General features: G+C 41.5%; 1 protein-coding gene across 1 annotated transcript in view; it reads left to right on the top strand.

Annotated features, from left to right (window-relative positions):
- Positions 1 to 18,299, top strand: part of ESRP1 (epithelial splicing regulatory protein 1) — a 30,088-nt gene extending 11,789 nt beyond the window's left edge. The window contains exons 7-15 of the mRNA XM_085301641.1: positions 740 to 850; positions 940 to 1,072; positions 1,158 to 1,200; positions 2,646 to 2,947; positions 4,527 to 4,745; positions 6,808 to 7,006; positions 8,707 to 8,875; positions 16,269 to 16,374; positions 17,930 to 18,299. Of these exons, the coding sequence (XP_085157767.1) occupies positions 740 to 850; positions 940 to 1,072; positions 1,158 to 1,200; positions 2,646 to 2,947; positions 4,527 to 4,745; positions 6,808 to 7,006; positions 8,707 to 8,875; positions 16,269 to 16,359 (1,267 nt within the window). The 3' untranslated portion in view covers positions 16,360 to 16,374; positions 17,930 to 18,299. The remainder of the gene's footprint in view (positions 1 to 739; positions 851 to 939; positions 1,073 to 1,157; positions 1,201 to 2,645; positions 2,948 to 4,526; positions 4,746 to 6,807; positions 7,007 to 8,706; positions 8,876 to 16,268; positions 16,375 to 17,929) is intronic.
- Positions 18,300 to 21,675: the final 3,376 nt, after the last annotated feature.

The following is a 21,675-nucleotide window of genomic DNA, read 5'->3' as shown; positions in this document are numbered from 1 at the left end:
AGTGTTTTGTTCTATGCTTTTTAACACAGAGAACAAAGGAGACTGATAATGACCAATTAAAACTGGCTTTCTGTGCCTGAGCTATTCCCTTGCTAAGCAGCCAGTGTAGTCAGTAGCTATAATAATCTCTAACAGCATAGAGATGGCCTAAATAAGAATCTTTAAGGGACAGGTCTTCATGTGGGAGTCTCCTCTGCCAAAGATAATTTAAACCCCAAAAGAAATTTGGTCTTAGCTTGTGATTGTGACAGTGTAAAAAGCCAGTGCAAATAAGAAACTCTGACTTCAGTTATGACCACAACTGCTCTGCTTCAAATTCCATTTGTCTGAAATTGTAAGAGCAGGTGTGTAGTTTTAATCCACTGCTTATTTAGACAATGGAGAAGGACAAAATAGTGGTAAATGTCAGAAACAGAGTGTAATTTGGAAATATTAAAGAAGATGAGAGCTCAAGGAGCAAATGTGATGAAGTGGGAAAGGGTAGTTGGGAAGGAGGTGGCTTAACAGGGTAGAGGTTTGCTGAAGGGTGTAGGCAGAATGATAGGAGAGATTTGCAGTGATTTAGGCTCATGACAGCTCTTAGCCTTCACTGCTGTGGCAGGACCTTCTGGCCTTGCCCAGCAGCCGTGGAGCATGGACATAAGTTTGTGACTGGAGTAAGGATGACGAGCAGTGCTCTGTGTGTGGCAGACGCTGAAGACTGTTTTCTCTGTGTTATTTCCTTTTTCTGTGCCTGCAGCAGTAAGATGGAACTTGTGGATGATAATGCTGTAATCCGAGCAAGAGGATTACCATGGCAGTCATCTGACCAGGACATAGCCAGATTCTTCAAAGGCCTAAATATCGCCAAGTTAGTAGCTGAGAATGTATCCATGCCTTTGTAGTGTTTTGTCTGCTTCAGTCACTGAGTCTAATCCTTGTTTGACTTAAATCTTCTAGAGGAGGTGCTGCACTCTGTCTCAATGCCCAAGGTAGGAGGAATGGGGAGGCTCTTGTGAGGTTCGTAAGTGAAGAGCATAGAGATCTAGCGCTACAAAGACACAAGCACCACATGGGGAATCGATACATTGAGGTGTGTGATACTGGCTTTGAAGTCCTTTTCTTGGCAGGAGTGCAAATAGCAAGTCAATGATATGTTCTTTTTTCTTTTCCATTAGGTATACAAGGCAACAGGTGAAGACTTCCTTAAAATTGCAGGAGGTAATTTCTAGGGAGTGGGAAGGGAGGGTTTATTCAGCCCATGTAACTGACTTGTAGTTGTAAACTTCTCTGAACTGTGGTCTTTCACTTCCTCTCTGTGAGCAAGTAGGTGGCTGGCATGTTGATTAGTATGTACTCTTCTAACAGTCCAAGCTGTTTTGTGATTTATCTGTCTCTTCCACACCCTTGTTGTTTTCATGCAGTCCATCAAATAAGGATTTGATTAGACAAGGTGATTCTGCCTATGAATTTAATTTGCTAGGTCATCTTCCTAACTGGCAGGACTTAAATGTTATTGATTGCTTAAAAACAAAAGCAGACTAGTCATTCAAAACAATGACTGCTGTTGCTGTGGAGACTTGCATGTAAAAGCAAACATTTCACAGTGTAAATAACAAGGGATTTATGGAACTGACTTTCCTCAAGTCAAACCTTTGCTTGCATCTCAAACTAAAGGGAGAATTTAAAGAGAATACTAAAGGGAAACACTTCCAAAACTTGAATTCAAAGGCTAAAAAACTTGCCCTACAAACCCTCCCATAGTCTCTCCATTCTTCTATAAATGCATACATACAGAATTTGGATTAAGATCCAATGAACTGTTAAGAATCTGCAATCGATCAAGATCCTTGTTAGTTCCTGACAGGTTTATTTTCGAGATCACAAGTGGCGAACTTGTTAAGTTACCTAAGGTTCAGGTTTGGGAGGGGAAGATGTCAAATGCTTAGCCAATTGATAGGATTAGTGGTAGTTACACCATTGAAAGTAAAGACACTGCATGTTAACCTAGGAAAAATAGTGTGTGTCTGCCACAGGCAAACTTCTTCTGTAGCCAGTTCTGCAAAGCTGGATAACTAAGTGAAAGGATTGTATTAAGGTGCAAACTTGGTTACCAGCTGGTTTTGGATAGGGTAGTATAAACATAGAAGTATGAGTAACTGGTCTCCTGGAGATACTGAAAGCAGAATTGGCAAACTGCAGGATGACAGTTTTATCAGAATAGGATGGAATTCCTGAGCCATCTTTAATTTGCCCTTTCTTTGAGCCTGATGGTCTGGATACTTGATTCCTAAACACTGTGGTTCCAGAACATGCTGGAGGCGTTCCTAAGTTAGAAAGCAGAGACGCCTGGCAGCACAGGTACTGCTTGTGCAAGATAGACTGCTTTCCTTGGGCTCTGAATATTGTAAGTACTTGCTACTTTGCCTTTGGGTAAGGATGAACCTCTTTCAAAGGAGCAGCACTGCTAGACTTTCATGGGAAGTGTCCTATAAGGTAATATTTACAGTTTTTCAGACAGGGACATCTTCCCCTGACTCTGGAGGCAAATGTTGCTCTACTTGCTCAGAAACTGTCTCTGGGAGAAGGAGGTAGCTCTGCCAGACTTGATCACAATTTAACGTGGCCACCTGAACTTCAGTATTTCTGTGCTTCTTATGTTAAAGGCACTTCCAACGAGGTTGCACAGTTCTTATCAAAAGAAAACCAAGTGATTGTCAGGATGCGAGGACTTCCCTTCAATGTGACAGCAGAAGAAGTGCTGACGTTCTTTGGCCAGCACTGCCCTGTGACAGGAGGAAAGGAGGGAGTCTTATTTGTCACGTACCCTGACAGCAGGCCAACAGGGGATGCGTTTGTGTTGTTTGCCTGTGAGGAATACGCACAAAATGCACTGAAAAAGCATAAGGAATTGCTGGGGAAAAGGTACATTGAACTCTTCAGGAGCACTGCAGCAGAAGTTCAGCAGGTAGGTAAAGCTTACAAATACTTGTAAAGCTTGTAATCCAAACTCTGAGATACAACAGCTTAAGCAAATACTGCTTGGCTGTGACTGAAAAGCCCCCACCACCATCTSTAACTCTTGATTGCTGCTATCTAATTTCTGTAAGGTTTTGCTCCCTCTAAATGTAAGATCTTACTGTGTATGACTTTTCTTCTCCATATGTTAAACCCTTGGTTTTGTCTTGTGATAGCCCTGCAAGCAATAGTTGTAACACCTTTAATAGCTCTAGTGCTGTACTATAGAGATGCTGGGTTTGTGTAAGTCCACTGAAGACTTAGGTCCTCTCAGGAGTGCTAATGACAAATCTTGATGGGCAAGACTTAATTTCTGTCAGTGGGACAGAAAAATAGAGCCTTTTGATCTAAGTAGCTACTTCAGAGTGATGTATTTGAAGACTGAGTTGCCTGCAAGCAAAGGTCTTGGCTGACTTGTGCCAGCACTGTCTGCCTAGCTGTGAGTGGCAGGGCTTTGAAACTGCTGCCTCTTGTGTTAACTGGGCTCAGTGGAGCATCAATTGCAGAGTCCTTATCAGGGAAAGGAAGCAAGACTGAGAGAAGCAGGTATGTGTCTCCCCGCAGAGCTTATCATAGGCTGAAGTCAGTAACATACTTCTAAACGTACCTAGAAGGTCCTGTCCATGGTGCAAACTATGGCCTACCAATAACCTTTTCACTGTAACCAGGCAATGTAATAGTGGTTGGTTCTTTCCTCCCACCTCCCAAATGTAGACAATTTCAGTGCCTTTCTCAGTGTTCTGCAAGTGACAGTAACACTGAGAAAGCATAGTTGCAACTCTCACTCCGGTACTGTTTTGCTTAGTGTGCTGCATTTTGTGCTGTAATGTTTCTTTATGTTCAGAGGAAAAACCTTTATGTAAACATAAAGGCATCCTAATCTTATTCAGATGTAGTTAGAGGTAGTTCAGTTTTCAAAGTGATTGAATAGTCAACTAACTCTTGACTAAAAGGTGTGTATGCTTTTTTTAATTGTTAAAATTAGTAATAAGAAATCTCAAAGCATGAGTTGGGTTTTATTTCTTTCAAATACTGTGACCCAGCTGATGGTGTTACTTTGACTGTGGTATCTCAAGTCAATGCTGGAAGTGAAATATGTTCTAGTTCCCAGTGTTCTATATTAAAGCTCAGGAGCAGGAGAAGAGTTGCTTTGGGTAATAGTGTTTGTAACTTGCTTATTTAACAAGCAAAAAAGAAGGGGAGGAGAATCTCCCATGACTCTGTAGTTGATAGAATACTTAAAGCATTTTTATTGGAAAAAAATTAAATACATAGTTTTGTTTTAAGAGGTGTTAGACTTTCATAACAGCCCAGATGTTCCACATGAAAATTGTTTCAAGCAAGAGATCCAAAGATTTATAAAAACAGCTACATTCTAAGTACTACTGCTTTGGTATAAATCTGGAAATTAGCTTCCCTGTTCCTTTAAAATACTGCCCAGGCTGAAAAAAGATGGGACTGGAACTTTGGTTCTTCTGAATTGAAGAATGATTAAGGAATGGGTCTTCCTATTGCTTTGTCTTGCACAGGTGCTGAACAGGTACTCTTCCGCACCTCTCATTCCTCTCCCAACACCACCCATCCTTCCAGTATTACCTCAGCAGCTCGTGCCTCCCACGAGTGTCAGAGACTGCATACGTTTGCGTGGTCTTCCCTACACTGCCACTATTGAGGACATCCTGGAGTTCTTGGGGGAATTTTCTACAGATATCCGGACCCACGGAGTTCACATGGTACTAAATCACCAGGTTGGTAGGTGCCACAAAAATCCAAGCACTGGCTGCTCTGTGCCAACTGCCTGTGTATATGAACACAGTCCTTTAGATGATACTTCATTAGTAGAAGAGCACCTTTGGGATTGACACTAGTGACACTAATTGGCTTTTAGCTCTGCTCTAAGAGTAGTAGTGATAGATGGACTAGCTTATCTGAACTGTGCTATAACAGCTGCTGCATTTGCACCACAGTGCTTTTTCTTATGACAACCCACGTCTGAAGCCAAGCTGCAAACCTTGGGGTGTGTGTGCCCAGATGGGCACATGCCTGCCTACATGCACTCTCAGAGCAGCAACTGTGATCCAGCACTATAGGCAGTAGGAGCTAAAAGCCCTGCTTAACAGCATGCAGAATTCCTCATGCATGAAGTATTATCTTCCAAAGAAGCACGGCCAATGGTAGCTGACAAAGGAGTGTGTCTGCTTGCCTTGCTGAAGCTGACAAAGGAGTGTCTGCTTGCCTTGCTGAATAATGTGCTTCTGGTGTTTTTGAGAACACCCAGGACTGCAACCTCCTAGAGGCCAAAGGATTTCCTATGTCCCACATGGGTAGATGAAACTCTGGGTTTTCAGAACTGCATAGTTAATTTCTTTTAACATTTAAATGCTCACAGCTAAGCACCAAATTAACAGCTCATTGACCTGTACAGATAGTCACATCTCTGCCATTGTTTCCTGGAAACTGTCTAAAGTAACTTTTGGTAGAAACGAAGCCACATGTTTTAACCTCTTCTGTCTGCATAGTCTTGTGGTGTTAGGGGGAGGTGAAGACAGACAGCTCTTCTAACTGCTGAGATGCCCTGAACTGAAGATTACTGTGGGTTGAAAAGGGCTCTTCTAAAATTACTCTGGGCAACACTGGGCTTGAGTTTTAAACTGCAAAATGCTTCCTTGTCCTGGAGTAAGGCTTCTCTGTTTGCAGAGTTTGGGGGAGAAAGGACTGTAGTTATATTCTATTTTAAGATTCCTGGGTCTTTGAGGGCTTGACTTAGCCATAGGTAAGGCTAAAGAAATTTATATGTAATGTACATGGCTAGGAAGAGACCAATGAAAAGATGCAGATGCTAAAGCACAAACAGATGGCTTATGCTAGTATCAGCCCTTACCAGCTGTGACAAAAGAACCTGGAGGAAGAAATTGCTGTGTGTGTATATAGCCTTTGGGTAAGGCCAGCATATGGCCATCTTTACACTCTTGTTCAGGACTAGAGGAATTTAAGCCAGGAATGGTGGGAGTAGATAGAAGACTTAGAAAGATAGAACAAGAAGTTGGGCAAAAGTTCCTTAAAAGTTTTGGGGTTTTTACTGCTTATGGCTATGTTCTTCCCTTAGAAACTACCACAGGTGGCCTAGAACTTAATTTAGAGCTGAATTCAGATCTCTACCTGTGTTTTTGGTTACTTCAAGCCAACAGCTGTGTATGGCTAAGATGATTCTTCCCATTGCATGCCCTGTCAGAGCTGTCTATAAGGCTGTATTTTACCAAGCCCACCTGCTTTATCAGCCTTCAGCTAGTGCCCTTCTAAAATATTCTAGCACATACCAGGCTTAACAAAAAATGCTTAATAGTGGCACTTGAGGCTGTATTTACTTTTTGAATTTTAAAAATCACAGATAATTAAGTGTGGATCAGATTCCATTTGTACATTCTTAAACTTACTGTTTGAAAGCAAATCTTACCAAAGTGCCCCTGGGAAGTGCTACCTTTTCCATATATTTCTGACTTTCCATGTGGAAGTAACATGGCTCAAGTTACAATATAGCTTAACTTTTTTCTTGTGTTAACTTATTTGAAGTGGTAAACTAAAGTCATAAAAATGTCTATATGATGTAGTGGATAGACTAGGATTCCCTGGCAATAGTGGGACATTTTGAAGAAGAGTGTTTGAACCAGAGGCACAGTAGGCATGTGGGAATGACTGAGCTTGGCTTTGGAGACTTAAAGTATGGCTGTAAAGACTATTTCTAACAGCACAAACTATTGTTACGCTAGTACTTCTGGGAGCTCCAGAAATGTCTATCTGCTTTCTCTGTAGGGACGTCCATCAGGAGATGCTTTTATTCAGATGAAATCTGCAGACCGAGCTTTTTTGGCTGCACAGAAGTGTCATAAGAAGACTATGAAGGACAGATATGTTGAAGTCTTTCAATGTTCTGCCGAGGAGATGAACTTTGTATTAATGGGGGGCACTTTAAATCGAAATGGCTTGTCCCCACCACCATGTAAGTTACCATGTAAGTTTTGCATGGGTCTTGCCAATTCTCTACGCTATGTGCGGGTAGGTGTTGGAGCTGCTTTCTTGACTCTGATTCTGGTTCTTGGAAAGGAGTGTCAAATGGGGGTTGTAAAATGAGCCCTTTTCAGTGATTGCAAGCCACTGATTCCCTTTTTTGTTTTTGTTTGATTGTTCCCTTTGGTTGTGGATTGCTATGACTGAATAACTACTTGCTTTCCCACTGGCAAACTTCCCTTCTCCTTCCTGAAACTCAGCTTGGCTAGGGTGAGCCATGATTCTGAAAAGCAATTTGGCTGCCTAGGGCTTAAATAACACTTTCTCATTTAAACTGATTTGTATTTACATTTGTATTATGGTGAACATGTCAAAGGCACTTCAAGGCTCTTTCATATCCAAAACTTAGTTTATGAAGCCATTGGTAATGCTCTTCTCTGGGACTTAACTGCGAGTACTCTGCCTATTGAACTGCTGCTAACTGAACTCTTCCATAGCTTTTTGTTTGTATGGAATTGAGGTTGCCTATGTGTAAGTACAATGTCATAGCTCTAGCCTAACAGAATTGAAGAAATTGTATTTTATGTAAAATTACGCTCCTCAGAGCTTGTTCTACTATGAACAGGGACTTCTGGACAAACGCTTGGGTGGAGAAAGCTGTAAGAATCTAAGGGCTAACTTACTAAGCATGCACACAGTATAAATCTTGGCCTATGGGAAAAATAATACCTTGTTTCCAAAGTATGGAGTGGTGGTTTTTGAGCTATAAGAGTAGGCCTTCAGCTAATCCTTTGGACATAAGTTCTGCAGTGGACTGGCACTTTTTGCAATGCAAGCATTTATCCAAGTGGAGGTAGACAATGATAGTCCTGTATGACAGCTGTTCTACACAAGAATAGAAGCTTCTGACAGTTTCTGGAGCAGTGGGTTCATGAGTGAAGTCTCAGACTCAGGGAACTACTTAGGTTGCACTGTTCCCATTTCTAACTACAAATACATGTAATCTTCAGATAACTTTTCTGCTGTGTCACTGCCCCTTCCCACAAGCCAGTGAGCCACTAACTGCATCTCTAAAGCAGATATTTTTGCTTTTCAGGGGTACCTAAAGCCTTTGTACACTGGCTCTTGTATTAGTGGGGAGGGGAAGAGGGAGAAGGGACTCATCATGAGTTCATGTAAGGCCTCATCTCCTGCTGAAATACCTTGAATTGCAAAATTAAACTTGAGCGTTAACATGAGAAACATGGCTTTTCCCACCCTCTTGATGGTTAACTGAAAATAGAGCTGTTTGGGGAACAGAACATCAGGACTAAAAGGTATCTTATTGGGGAATTTCAAGTTGATTTTTTTTGGGGGGGAGARGAGGGGTGCTGAAGTTTTACTCAGAGTAGAGAAGAGTATCATCTTGGCTGGAGACTTTATTTAAAATCTGAGCTTAGACAAGAGGAAAAAAGTGTTTTTCCAAAGTTCCCAGAGTGCAAGGAGGCTTTGTGTGTGTTACTAACCTGTGCTTTTTGACTGACTTTTGGCTGTCAAGCCATATCAGTGGCCCAGAGACTTTCATTTTCTGGAATCAGCAAGAAAATGAGCCCCTTAACTTGTGAAGGCCCTTCACAAGTTTCTGCGGAGTTGTTCTGCTAATGAACACCATATATATGCTGGAATTTGAAGGGTCTTAATCTATTTTCCATTTGTTCCCTTTAGGCCTTTCACCCCCTTCCTACTCCTTTCCCACTCCTGCTGCAGTTGTGCCGACAGAAGCTGCCCTATATCAGCCATCTGTGCTCCTGAACCCACGAACGCTCCAGCCCTCCACAGCATACTACCCTGCTGGAGCGCAGCTCTTCATGAACTACACTGCCTACTACCCCAGGTAAAGCAGAGGAGAAACCAAGCAGGAGCAAAGAAGTCTCTTACAGCAAATGCACAAAGCTCTCAGAAGAACATTGTCCATTATTCTAAACACTTGGGCTATCATGAACAGCTTGTTCAGTATCCTCTTCAGGGAAACAATTTCAGGGAATCTAGGGATTTCCCAAGTTTTAGAGTATTTCAGGTAGCAATTTTAAGTTACCTAGTTAAAACAGGATTTTTTTTTCCTCCTGTCCAACATCTCTTGGAGGTATGTTACTGTGCCCTTGGTAGGAACTGGTGTATGCAGTACTCCTTCCTGCGTATGTAAAGAAGCTGCTCACCTTCCTTTCAGAAGGGCTAGATTGGGGTCTCCTGTAATGACTTTTGCCAAAATTTTGATTCTTTCTATAATAAAGTAACTTTTGACCTTTGAAAATTCTGTTCCCTTATGCTTCAATGCAGTGTTACTGTAAATACCTCTAAAGTTCTTCCCAACCTTAGCCTGCCTCTTGTGAAGGGCTTTTGGCTCTTCTGGAGATCTTAGCTGTCTCCTGCAGGATGAAAACTCTTGAAACCATTTCCTCCCTGCAGTGCTGAGGCCTTGGAAAGAGCCATAAACCACTCCTCTGTTAGGGAACCTGCTAAAGAATGCTGGAAGCTTTCCAACAGCTCTCATGATAGCTTTTATGGCAAGTGAAGGGTCCAAATAGCTACTTATCATGAAGCTGTTGAAGAAGATGGACTATGTAGTACCTGTAATTTGTACCAATGTTTTCTTGCTTCTTTAATTAAGAGTATATTTGTGAGCTACCTATCTTTTATTCTGACTAGAATAAAAATTTTCTTTGCTCATGAGAATTTTTGGAATGCCTTCATGTCTGTCATAAGGTTATGATAACATGTTACCAAACTCGACCTCTTTAATGTAAGATCAAGAAAAATAAAGCCCCAGATTTCCACTGGCAGTATAAAGCAGGTTTCTCAATAGTCGTGTGTCATCAGAACACAGTAAACTCAATTCTAATCCAAACTACTTAATAGTTTGCAGTGAGTTTGAGATACTGCCTTGCTTAACTCCGGTCCCTGCGGACTAAGGATCAGGCTCAACAGAAACCTTTCACTGAATGGGATCCCACAGGAGTCCTGTCACTGGCTGCTTGGGTTGTGGATGTATGTTAGACTGATCAATCCCAAGTCAAAACACCCTTTTATTTTCAGCTTTTATATTTGTATACTATTCTTAGGAAGCCATTTGTATGTAGAGTCTATGGCAATTAGAAATACTTTTCTTTTGTAAAGATGGTAGAACTTCCAGAATAAAATTAGCTTCTTTCCATTTTGATATCTGATTGGTATTTGGATGTTGCTTTTTCATTTGGAGCACATTTGACTTACAGACCACTTCTTTATGACTAATAGCAGTGATCTCTTGGGATTGACATATTTTAGAGAAATAAGACTTATTCTCACTTTTTCATGTGAGTTCCCATGCTTTGTAAAGATTGTAATAAGTAATTGGGTTCCTTTTTACGTAGCCGTCAGAACTTTCTTAAATGAAACTTTCTGGTTCTGAAATTTAATTTAAAAAAGTGAAATATGCAACAGAAAAGAATGGGGTATCCTCTATACTAAGTGATCCATTTGAATGCATGGAAAAGCAATACAGAGCTGGTGGCTAATGATCAGATGATGGTTCGTAAATCTAATAATGGATATTTATGTGAAATTTTGAATACAAAAACAGCGAATATTTATGGAAATAAGGAAAGTTTCTTTGACTTGCTGCCAGGAGGTGTTTTGCAAGGTCAAGTTGCTTTATAATTGTTAGTTCTGCTTTCCACGCAGTATTCTGCCTGGGGTAGAGGGGGGTGTGAAAAATGGCTTTGATTTTTCTCTTGTATTTGAGAAATCCCTGAAACTCTTGGACTCCTAATATTGTTCTAGCTTTGGTGATGAAACCTGGCAATGTAAAGAAAAGGATGTCTTCTGTGCTAGTAAGATAGCTTTAGTGAGCTACTAATGAAAAGTAAGGAGGGAGAGCAAGTTATTCAGGATTTGTCAGTCTTTGATATCTCTGTTCAGCTTTTAATTATATCTGGCAACATGTTCTGACAGCAAATCAGTGGTCTCTACTGTCTAGTCCCAGGCTTTTGAGAAGGAACAAAGATTTGTGAGATTTTTTTATCTAATCCTAGATGGATGGATGTACTAGTTCCTGTGTATGTGTATTTTGAAAGTAAAGAGTAACTATATTACTAGACAATTGTTAGCACATGCTATAGGAACTTTAACATACACAAGCTTGAAAGCTACTGCTGCAGCATTTGTAGCTTTAAAATAGTAAGTTGGATCCTCTTTATTCTGTTTGGATGTCATTTTTGAACACTCTTAAAGAATGCCTTTTAAAATGTCAAATGTTGTCAAAATATTTAATCATACCTCAACTTGGTGGGCGGTGAGGGAGAGCTTGCCAACAATATTTTAGATTGAAACAGAAGGTGGTTGTTCAGTGGGTAGTATGCTAGTGGGATTCCTTGACAAAGATGCAGTGGAAGCTGAAAACTGAAACGGGTTCAAACAAATGAAAGAAATTCAGGAGGCAGGAAATCCCACTGGAATTAGTGAATACACAGGCCTGCATCTGGCTCAGGAAGTACTTGAACTCAAAGTAACTGTTCTGCGTCCTATGGTAAACGCTTGTGCTACTGAACCGAGTTGGGTGGGTAAATCTGTGTGCTTACATCTCTGAAGTCCTCATTGTCTTAAATATGTTGGTAGTGCTTGTGAGCATGGGTCTTTTCCAAAGAGTATGTAGTCTTAGTCAGCTCTGCTAGTCTAATTGTAGCTAAATTTGGGTTGAGAGATTACTTCCCTGTCCTATCAATGTATTTGCAGCCTTCTGGAGTGATTCACATTAATGCCTTTAACGACCAAAAAGAAAGACTTTATTCTGACACTTCTTGCATGAGGAAATTCAGGGTGATCTGTTAGTGTTCTCATCTCATCTGTTTGCTTCCACCTTCTCCTGGTATGGATTATGTATTGCTTTTTTTGTCTATATGCTAATTGGCCTTAAATCSACTATGAAGAACAAATTAGACTTTTCTAGCCTTGATCATTGTTCAAATCCGTATTAGAGCACAATTAAGTGACAATAGCTTAAACCAGCAAAACCAGGAGGCTGGAATAAGTGGGCTGGGTTGAGAGCGATGTCATTTAGTGCTGCCACCAATGGCTCCATTTGTATCTCTAGCTAACCAGGATCACTTGACAGATCTAGGTTAGGAAACAACTGTATGTGTATTTAGCCTGGGAGATCTGTCACAGATGGAGAACAGCAGCAGCCAGAAACAACCTCTTCATCCTCTTCATCAGCTTATGCTCATAGCAACACTCTGGACCACAGCTGTTAGACTGCAGCACTCACTTAAGTGCTGGCTAGGTTTGTATGAGATCACATCTTTAGTGGATAGCCTCTCAGGATAAAAGCCTACTAGTGGCTTTTAATTACTGCCATGTAAATAAAGCTCATGCGTTCACACTTGATCAAAGCACAGGACTCTTACCTGTCCTTATTCATAGCAAGTCAGTGTCCTTCACGGATTTGCCAAAACAAAAGATTGCAATCTCAACTCTCCAGTTAATGTCCCATCCCTCTGCCCCACTTCAGTGGCAAGTCTGTGCCCCTGATGATGCACGCTACCTTCACTTAGAGTGAAAAGGTTGGAACAGTCAAGAGGCCTCTAACTACTACTTTATTTCCTTGGGGAATGAATGCAGTAGTAGACAACAGAATGAAGTCTGTAGACTAACATTATCTCTTCAAGGGCAGGTTTTGGTTAATGAAACTGTCTTGGTATGTAAAAAGCAATAGAAGGTAATGACCTCATCAATAGGTGCCTTGGTATAAGGATAGTGTAATGACTATGAATATTGAAGAAACATTTCAGCAACTTAAAGCTTTCTACTGCTGGTAGCAATGTGCAAGACTGACATGACCAACCTTTCTTCTCCCATCAAACAAAATACCACCATGGAAACTCTGGTGGTTCTACTTAAAGATCCAAGTTCCTTTCATTCACTTAATATGCTGAATGATTGAAGTTCAGTTAGCTGTTTCTACTGTCACTTGCTAACACTCTTCCTTTACTATCTAGTAAAACATTTGGATTAGTATGTGGGATTAATTGATGTTGCAACACTGCAAGCTGAGTGCAGGGATCAATTTGAGGGTAGTTTTTCATTTCTTATTTGCAAGAACACAATTCAGTAGTGTGAAAGATCACTTGTGCCTTGAGGCTTGTGTGTCATCCACTTGCTGCTCTCTAATGTTCACATGTAAAGGCTAGTTAGGCTCAGGTTATTCAGGGTGCAAAGATATGTTGCTGGATGTTTCTCTTTACTCAGCAGCTTTGTACTAGTGGATGCTGAAGTCCCAACACTGTTCAGACCTTTGCAAGGTCTTTCAGACCTCTTCTGCACCAGCAGGTACTTTTGGCTATGTTTCTATTGCTTGCTGTTGTCGTGCTCCTATCACCTTATATGGATGGGAGGTTGCACCTTACACCATAGGCAGATATCCTTTGAGTAGGTGGCAGGTTATCTGGTTAAATACAGATGATATCTGTTTCCAATGAGCTTTCTGTGCTTGCAGAAGTAGAGTTGGTCTGATCCTGGAATAAGGCCTCTTAGAGCTGAAAAGTCTTTAAAAAGAGGCCTACTCTTTTTAAAAAGGACATGATCTGTAAAGTTTATCTATGGTTAAACATGAGACATAAGGATCTAAATGTTTGCATCTGATTAACAGATGACCTTATGAATTTTCACTCATACCTCTGAGCTGATGATTCTTTTCTTCCTTTAAAATACAGGGCAGGGGGAACTTCTGTACTTGTGCTATAGGTTTGTATGCTTGTACATGTTATACCTGCTGTCTGTCAGCCCAAGAGGTAGTTGAAAATACTTGCTATTCTTAGGACACTGGGGTGACCTGTCGAATGTCCTTGAAGTTTTTAGAGGGCTGATTTGGTGATGGACAGCTGCTGCTTTCAGTATAACTGAAGATGAGGAAAGTTTTTTGATTGGAATTGTTGTTTAAACCTGGATTTTTTTTTATTAGATGGCAAGCCCTTTAGGGCAAAGGTGGTCCTAGTTATGAAAAACAAAGTGTGGCTGGAAGGACTGCACATTGATCTCAAAGCAGCAGAGCTCTGTGCTGAAGATCTGCTTCCTCTAGACCAGCAGGAGACCGGGGGGGCAAGGAGAGAGGTTTACTCTGGAAGTGGCTAGGGTACATGGCCTGTGCATGAAGGTGACTTGCAGAGTCCACTGCCACTGTCCTGCCTGTGGACACCAGTTGGAGGGTCTGACCTTGTGATGTTCCTCAGGGTCTGTTGGAGTTCTAGGAACTAGCAAAGAAAGCTAACTTAGTCATGAAACACTAATAAACAATGAGTCCTATGGTTAGTTGTCTGTCTCTTTAATTATTCCCATGCCTTTCTCTCTGTGTTTCTACAGCTTGAGGGTTATGTAACAAGGCTAACCTGCAATATAGGATCTGGCCTACAATACTAAAATTAATATAGGCTGTCAATCAGTATTTTGTCACAACTGAAAATAGTTAATACTTGTTCAGGGCTGCAGAAAAGAATCGCAGGAAAAACAGATAGAAAAATGTGCAGGTATGGAACTGAAACCTGTAGACAACATCAAAGTATATGTCTATTCTTAAATGCAAATAGTCCTGGGTATGTCCAGGAGTCTCTTGATAGACCTGCAGAATTGTTGGCAGAAACTGAAAAAGCTGGTTGGTAATATGTGCTGCTCCCATCTTTCAGCTACTAATATCCAGAAAGGAGCTGTGATTTATATTAAAAGCCTCTATTAAGCAACTGTATAATGGAAAAAATATTACTAGGAAATTAAGGAGGAAAGAGGGATTCTCAATGTTTCTACGTAAGGCTTTTGTGATGAATGTTTGGGATCCCTTGAGGCATATAAAAGGAGTTTGAATGCCAGCATCAACCCTTAGAGTATGTGAAAACTTGTTCTCATATCCAAAAAGCGTGGGAGTATTTCAATTTCAGAAATACAGACAAAAAAGCCAATCTGGTGGTTGATTAGATAAAAGAAGAGTTTAGTTCATAGCAGGCGAAGTCTGCATTGGGAAACACTTCATATCACATTTGATTTCAAAAAATATATTGATGTAAAAGAGTTAAGGTCTGGATACTGCATCATAATGTGGTAATATGCACCTATTAAGAACAGCTGTACAAATCCTCTGGCCCCAGGTTAAAATATGCAAGCAGTTGTTTCTGGGTTTTGTTTAACTAAGAAAAGTGGACTAAATGGCTACTTACCTTGTCCCCATCTAGACAGTTTTCATTCCTGATGCCTCTTGTGCATATGGGTAAAGCACTTTGCTGCTTGTCCAGACTGAGTTGTGACCCACAACTGTTCCTCTAAGCAGCTGGGGCAGCACAGAGATAGTGAGGGTGTTCATTTACTGCTCTGGTGGGGGAACTGGACCTCATAGTGTCCTAGTCCAGCCTGTTGCAGAAGCTGTTATCTGTCTCCAATTGAGTGTTAATGAATCAGCAAGTGCTTGTAGCCTCTCTGTGAGGCCAGCAGCTTTAGCCTGCATAGCTGCAGTTTCAGATGTCTGACTTCTGCGAAAGCAGCTGAGAGCCCTGGTTGGGGTGGTATGGAAGAGGAGTGCTCCCTGGTCCAGCTTACCGGGCAATCCCTGCAAAATGCTGCCCTGCTACAGCTGAGGTGAAAGTGTCTGTCGGAGGGTCAGGACTGCATAGCTGAGATGGTGGGAGCACCCTGTCCTGGGACAGCCAGCAGAGGATGCTGTGGCCCCCATCACAAGGTCTCATGGCCCACTCTGCTGGCAAGGGCAGGGAGGCAGGGGTGCTTCAATTCAACAGCAGCACTTGCTAAACATGAGGGCTATATTCCTGCTTCAGGAGAGAAGGCTAGATTGCACCAGGTGTGTTGTGTGTGTGGTGTTGGTGGGTTGGCTTGATGTGGAATTTATTTTTCTGAAACTCTTTTTCTTGAATACCTGTGGCTCAGACTGTATAGGAGGTGTTTGTCACTGCTCTCCTGAAGTGCTCTCTTGAGACCAGGCAGTTGTGACTGTTAGTCTGGAGACTGTCTTCAACAAGATCCCGTGTGTACCTATGTGTTACACTATGAGAGGAGGCTGGTTATCCCAGTGTAGTGTCTGTTGTTGAATTGCTCTTGATATCATGTTGATGGGAGCATTACAAATGACTGATCACGTAGCCTGAACTGATATCTGCCCAGAGCTTTAATAAAGGTCAAGGTAGCATAGCAAGCTGCTGGCGCTCTTCTGCACTAGTTTGGTTTCTGATTGCTTCTATCTTAACTTGTGTTTGTAGTATGCAGCAGAGGATGGACTTGTACACACAAATGATCCGGCCAGGACAGTGTCCAAAGAATGGATTTGCATTTAAAGGTCCCAGCAGTTAGACTTGCCTGAAGAAGGTAAGGAGAACGAACCCCCAGGAAACGGGCTTGGGTGTCCCATGAGTGTTTGCTTCAGATAAACACTTTAGTCAACATCAGTTTTTCATTTGCTGCCCTGAGAACATGGCTGCACTCTGCCATCGTCCACAGAATGTCACATCACAAGTCCTTCGCTTAAAGGATTTTGATTGCTCTAATCTTGTCATGGGCTGCTGCTGTCTGTACTACCCAGGGCTATCTCAAGCATGCTACCTCAAGGTTTAATTTTGAGACTGAAATTTTCCAGAAAACTCTTCAGAGACTTCTCTGTGAGAAGCAAAGTGTGGAGGTGACATTACTGCTAGCAATGCACTGCAGCTCTTAGAAGCAGGATTTAATGTTGATTAGGCAGAATGAACTACTCTTAGGTAATAACAGAATCTATGCTCTAAACCTTGTGCTGAAGTAGAATTTTTAGCAACAAAGACTGGGTTTGTGTAACTGGCAGCTACTCTCCTGCTTTTGCGAGTTTCCTGATCAGACCAATTTAGCCTTTCAAGATTGGTTTACTTGATTCTCTGTATAAGAACAGTCAAATGGTGAAGTCACCTAGGAAGCATTTGTGCAGGAAAATGCAAGTTGGAGAGTAGCGTGTTGACAGCTGCACTGTGTGCTTTATCATGTGCATATTTTACCTGTTCTAGAGCAGGATGTGGAAGTATATTCACAGAAATGTTTCTGTGGTCTCAATTCTTTTAAAAATATATAGTCAAAAGAGAAGCAGTGAGATTTCTTTGCTCTCTCCTTTACTCTCTTCCTCACCCTCCCTTTGCATGTGAATAAAAAAAAGGGCAATATTTTGCTGTTCTTCTATGAAATAAAGGCAATTTAGCCCAGAGTATAATCCATTTCTGGGCAAAATCTTTACCTGCAGCTATAGCATCTCTGTCACTTCTATTCTTACACATGCTGCACTTCACTCAGCAGGCCTCTTAAAGTAGGAAACGATCTCAGCTGGTCAGACCACAAGCTGTTTTTCAGGTGGGTTGATAAAGCAGACCCTGTCCATACAATCTGTGGTGTAACTACATGTTTGGGAGCATCTTAGCTTAAACTGTCTTAGGTCACCTCCCATCTGCCTCTTGCTGCTTGTTTCCATATCTGCTCTGTGCCAGTGTGAACGCTGCTGTGCAATAACTTGGTCAGGGAAGCTGATCCAACTGGAAGAACCAACATTAAAAAAAAAAAGATTTATCTTCTAGGAAGTTTGCACCTACCCTACCGATATGTGCTAGCACAGAGATGGGAACACAGGACAAGCAGGCAGTGAGGGATGGTAATGGTATTGCCATTTGGAAGTTGATAGTAAAACTTCACCTTAAACTAAGGAGTGTGTAATGTTGAATAAAGTCTGGCTTGCTTTTGGTGTAACACTGCTTTCCCAAACAAAGCACATCACTGAAATCCTACATATGTAATGTGAAAACTGAAGCTTATGATCCTACAGTAAAGACTTACTCTCTTGGAAATCAAAAACTAAGCTTTGCTCTTAACATGGGCTTTGCAGTGACCTGTTCAACTCTATTTCATGCAGATTCCTCCAGACTTTCTGATGTTGTGAGTAAGTGCAGCGAACCTAGATGGAAATTTTGATTACACTCCCAGTTTTAACCACTGGTCAAGCCAACTGTGCTGAAGAAAAATCACCAGAGCTTTGGAAATCAGCATATGGACCTCTAACTTTTTTAAAAGTTAATACACAATTTTCACAGACACAGCCACTGTCATCAGACTACTAAGCCCTTCACTGAGCACAGGTGATGAAATCGCTCAACTCTGAGGATTTCCTGTTGATAAAGTATTAAGCTACTCTTAACACAGAAGTAACTTAGCCTGAATCTCTAAAGTCTAATCTACTACTTATTTCTGAAATATCAAAAAGGCTTTTTTTACCTAATTTTGCACAATGTTTAAAGTTTTTAAAAGATGTATTTTAAGACCTCTAACTGTGCATTTGACATTTTTATAAAACATTGTTTTCTTGTCTTGTACATATTTGTCTGATCGTTCTAGGCAAAAAAAGCCTCTGTACTTTGACATATCTTTCTGCCCAGGCATATTTTACACGGCACAGGAATGGTAAGGAATGTAAAATGGATTACCTGAAGGAGAGGGGAAAATGCTCTAACTTTGTAAAATACAAGAAGTGCAGGATGTTAAATGCTTTGTTTCTGATTCATATCTTGTACGTTACCTATGAGTACTCAGGTATTTAAATTTTAAATGACTTCTATGGTAGACAGTTACAAACTTTGATCACATTGCTTCTTAAGAAAACACATGCAGTTAACTTTGTTCACATGATGTAACTTTTCTTCCTGCTCTGCACACCCTGCTCAATGGTTAATGATCTCAAATCTAAGAGAAATCTTGCTCTGTCTGACCTATCGTTCAATCTTCTTTAAGCAAGGGTCTGTAGAAAGAAGCAGTAGAGTACAGAAGCTGGTGTCTAGGTCCTAGCCTTGTGTAGCTGTGATCTAAAAAGGGTTTGCTGTTAGCTTATGCGGTCCCTGCTTGTTGTAAGAAGTATACTTTCACCACAACTGCTAGCCTTAGCAAAGAAAATAATTAAATTTTTTTTAGGCTAAAAGATTTAAGTGGGACAGGTCCTCTGTCATGTTGAAAACAAATCTTGCAGAGCTGGGGACTGCAAACTGATCTGATTTTGAAATTGGCCACAAGCAACCCTTATCGAATGTGTCACAGGATATCTTTCATAGGAGAATGTCACTGCCAAACTGAGCTGTCTCATTTTGAAAGTGCAAAAATCTGCTGCATCCTAAAGTTGATGCCTTTCCTTGCAAGAGATGCCCAAGGTGCTCCTTATACATTTCACTCCAAGGCTCTCGAATGCTGCAAGAATCTGGCAGGGAGAGCCCAGAAGCTAGGGCTCGAGTCTGGCCAGCAGTATCCTTGTTGCTGATCTTAAACTCAAGTTTTGCTTTGTTTCTTTCCTTGGGAATTTCTCTTATATGTGTCTATGACCTGGCCGTGCAGTAACTGTGCCTGAGGTTCCTCTCGGGTGGGGAGCCAGCTTATGGGTATTCCCATAAGAGGAAAACAAGCAGCTTAGAAAAGCCTAAATTTATTTTGGAAATGACTGTCATGCAAGGAAAGTCCACTGCATCCTCTCCTGGTTGCATCTTCTGAGGGGCTGGCTAGTGGAGGCCCCCTGATGCCCCAGGGGCTGTCTGTCTCCCCTCCTCTTCCTCCCTGGCCTCTCGCTGGAGCCAGCGAGAGCAGAGTTTTGGAACCAGTTTTGTGACACTTGCCACGTTTCTGGAGAGGCTCTTGGGACTTTTGGATGCTTAAGATAGAGTTTCTGTAGAGTATTTTTGCTGTTGGATGCTTACATTCCTCCTAAAGGTGTATTTAGTTACCTTAAGCCCAAATCCACAATAGTTCCTTGTTGTCTACAGAAGTAAGTACAAGAGGAAAAAAGGGGGCAAAGTAGGAAAACTTGTCTAGTCAAGATGACTGATATGAGAAATAAGGCTCATAATACAAAAAATAATGTTTTTCTACCTGCATTTTTCTCTCGTTCCCTTTTTCCTGTGTGCCCCGCCCCCCCCACACACACACACCAAAACACCTGCAAACTACTAATCTAGGTTTGTATTTTCTTGTAGCAAACTTCACACTGTTGGTGTCTGATATAATTGACTAGGTGTTCCTCTAATCACTGTCCTGTAGATGTGAGGTATATTGAGCAGGATTTCTACTGTCGTCTCTCAGATTGTAATAGGTGCAAAACATTTTTTAAATCGTCTTTCCAACTTTTCTTTCTTGGAAGATGTTACTGCCTTTAATTTTGGAGCACAGTGCCAAATTATGGTTATGCTGAGGGAAAATCAGCCTGTATAAGGCACTTGGGGCCGATGGCAGAATAGCGTTTGCTCATTAACTGCACGGGAGCACCCCCACGATGCAAACGCAGATAAGGAGGGAAGCGGCAGGGCAGAGAAGGACTGGAAAAATAGATCACAAAACCAGAATCCAAGCAACAAGAGTGAGATGCTTTTGAGGGAAAAAAAAAGCAAACCTCGGAGCGAGTCGCAGCAATGGCACTTTTGTGGGCTAGGAGTTTTTTCTAGTCCTTCGTGCAGCGCTTGTAAAACATCAGCAAAACGTTATGTCTAACAATTAGCTCGAAAATTGTAGAAAGATACGGACAAATTGGAGAGGGAACGGAAGGGACTCGTGGCTTGAAAACAAGCTCCTGAGGGAACGTGGAAAGCGTTGGCTTTGGCTGGCTGGGTGAAAAGGAGTCTGAGGGTAGGTATGGTGGCAGGACATAAAAACTGGGGCTACTGCGAGGAAGGGAATAAATCCTCCCCGTTGGGGACAGGGCTAGGAGAGGTGGAGAACGGGCTGCCCGCGGAGGCGACACCGGCCCCCTTCCCCGCGCAGGAGCGGGCCGGGGCCCTCCGCAGGCCCCCTSCAGCCTTGCTTTCCATGCCGATACTACTTTCTGCAGCACCCTGTCCTCGGGTTTTGTAAAGACACAAGGTGTGAAGCTGTCGCTCATTTATTCAGACATGTAAATAATATGTAATATAAAGGTAATAACTGGAATTAATCTGGAAAAAATTGTGAAAATATATACTATAATTTCTTGAAGCCTTTATTTAAAATAATTGCGTTATGTGGAAGAAATTTACCTTCTGAACTGCAGTCTTAGTAAAACCTGTGTTTAAGTTAGGTGGGTTTATGTTTAAAAAAATAAACTGTGGATGCATACTATACATTCCACTAACCTGAATAACCAAAGGAATAACAACTCTGCTCAGCATGATGATAAAAATATATCCAGTATTCAGGCTGCTACATCTTTATCTTGATTCTCTCTTTTTTTTTAACCGATTATAAGAAATCATATTGTTCTGTACTTTCAGTTTTCCAAATTAAAAATCTTAGCTTGAATGATTACATACTTCACTTAGTTCTTGTAGGAGCTTACTCTTAAGAAATTTGCTTTTTGGAGGCTTTTGTMTAACACCTCTGTGCTTTCTGTGGCTGCGTGGCATGGTATTACGCTGTTTGACTGGGATCGTTTACGATCCCTCCCTGGTTTTAACGCAATCTGCTTAACAAAATAAGAGAATTATTTCGTAACTTGTTTTACGGGAAAATAACGCCCTGTGTTTTAGGAGAGGATTTATTTTTGAGGCTAAAGGAGTTCCTAAAAGCTCCTCCTTAAATCTGGGGTTTTTTTACATGTGACGTGCGCTTTTGCAAGACGAGCGACGGGACGAGGAATAACCTCGCCAGGGCAGAAGC

This window comes from Rhea americana, unplaced genomic scaffold (genome assembly GCF_003343005.1).
Source record: "Rhea americana isolate MKP2758 unplaced genomic scaffold, rheAme1 scaffold_0, whole genome shotgun sequence".
In the NCBI taxonomy this organism is placed as follows: domain Eukaryota; kingdom Metazoa; phylum Chordata; class Aves; order Rheiformes; family Rheidae; genus Rhea; species Rhea americana.
Note: the sequence above shows the minus strand (reverse complement) of the source record. Positions and strands in the feature narration are given on the sequence as shown.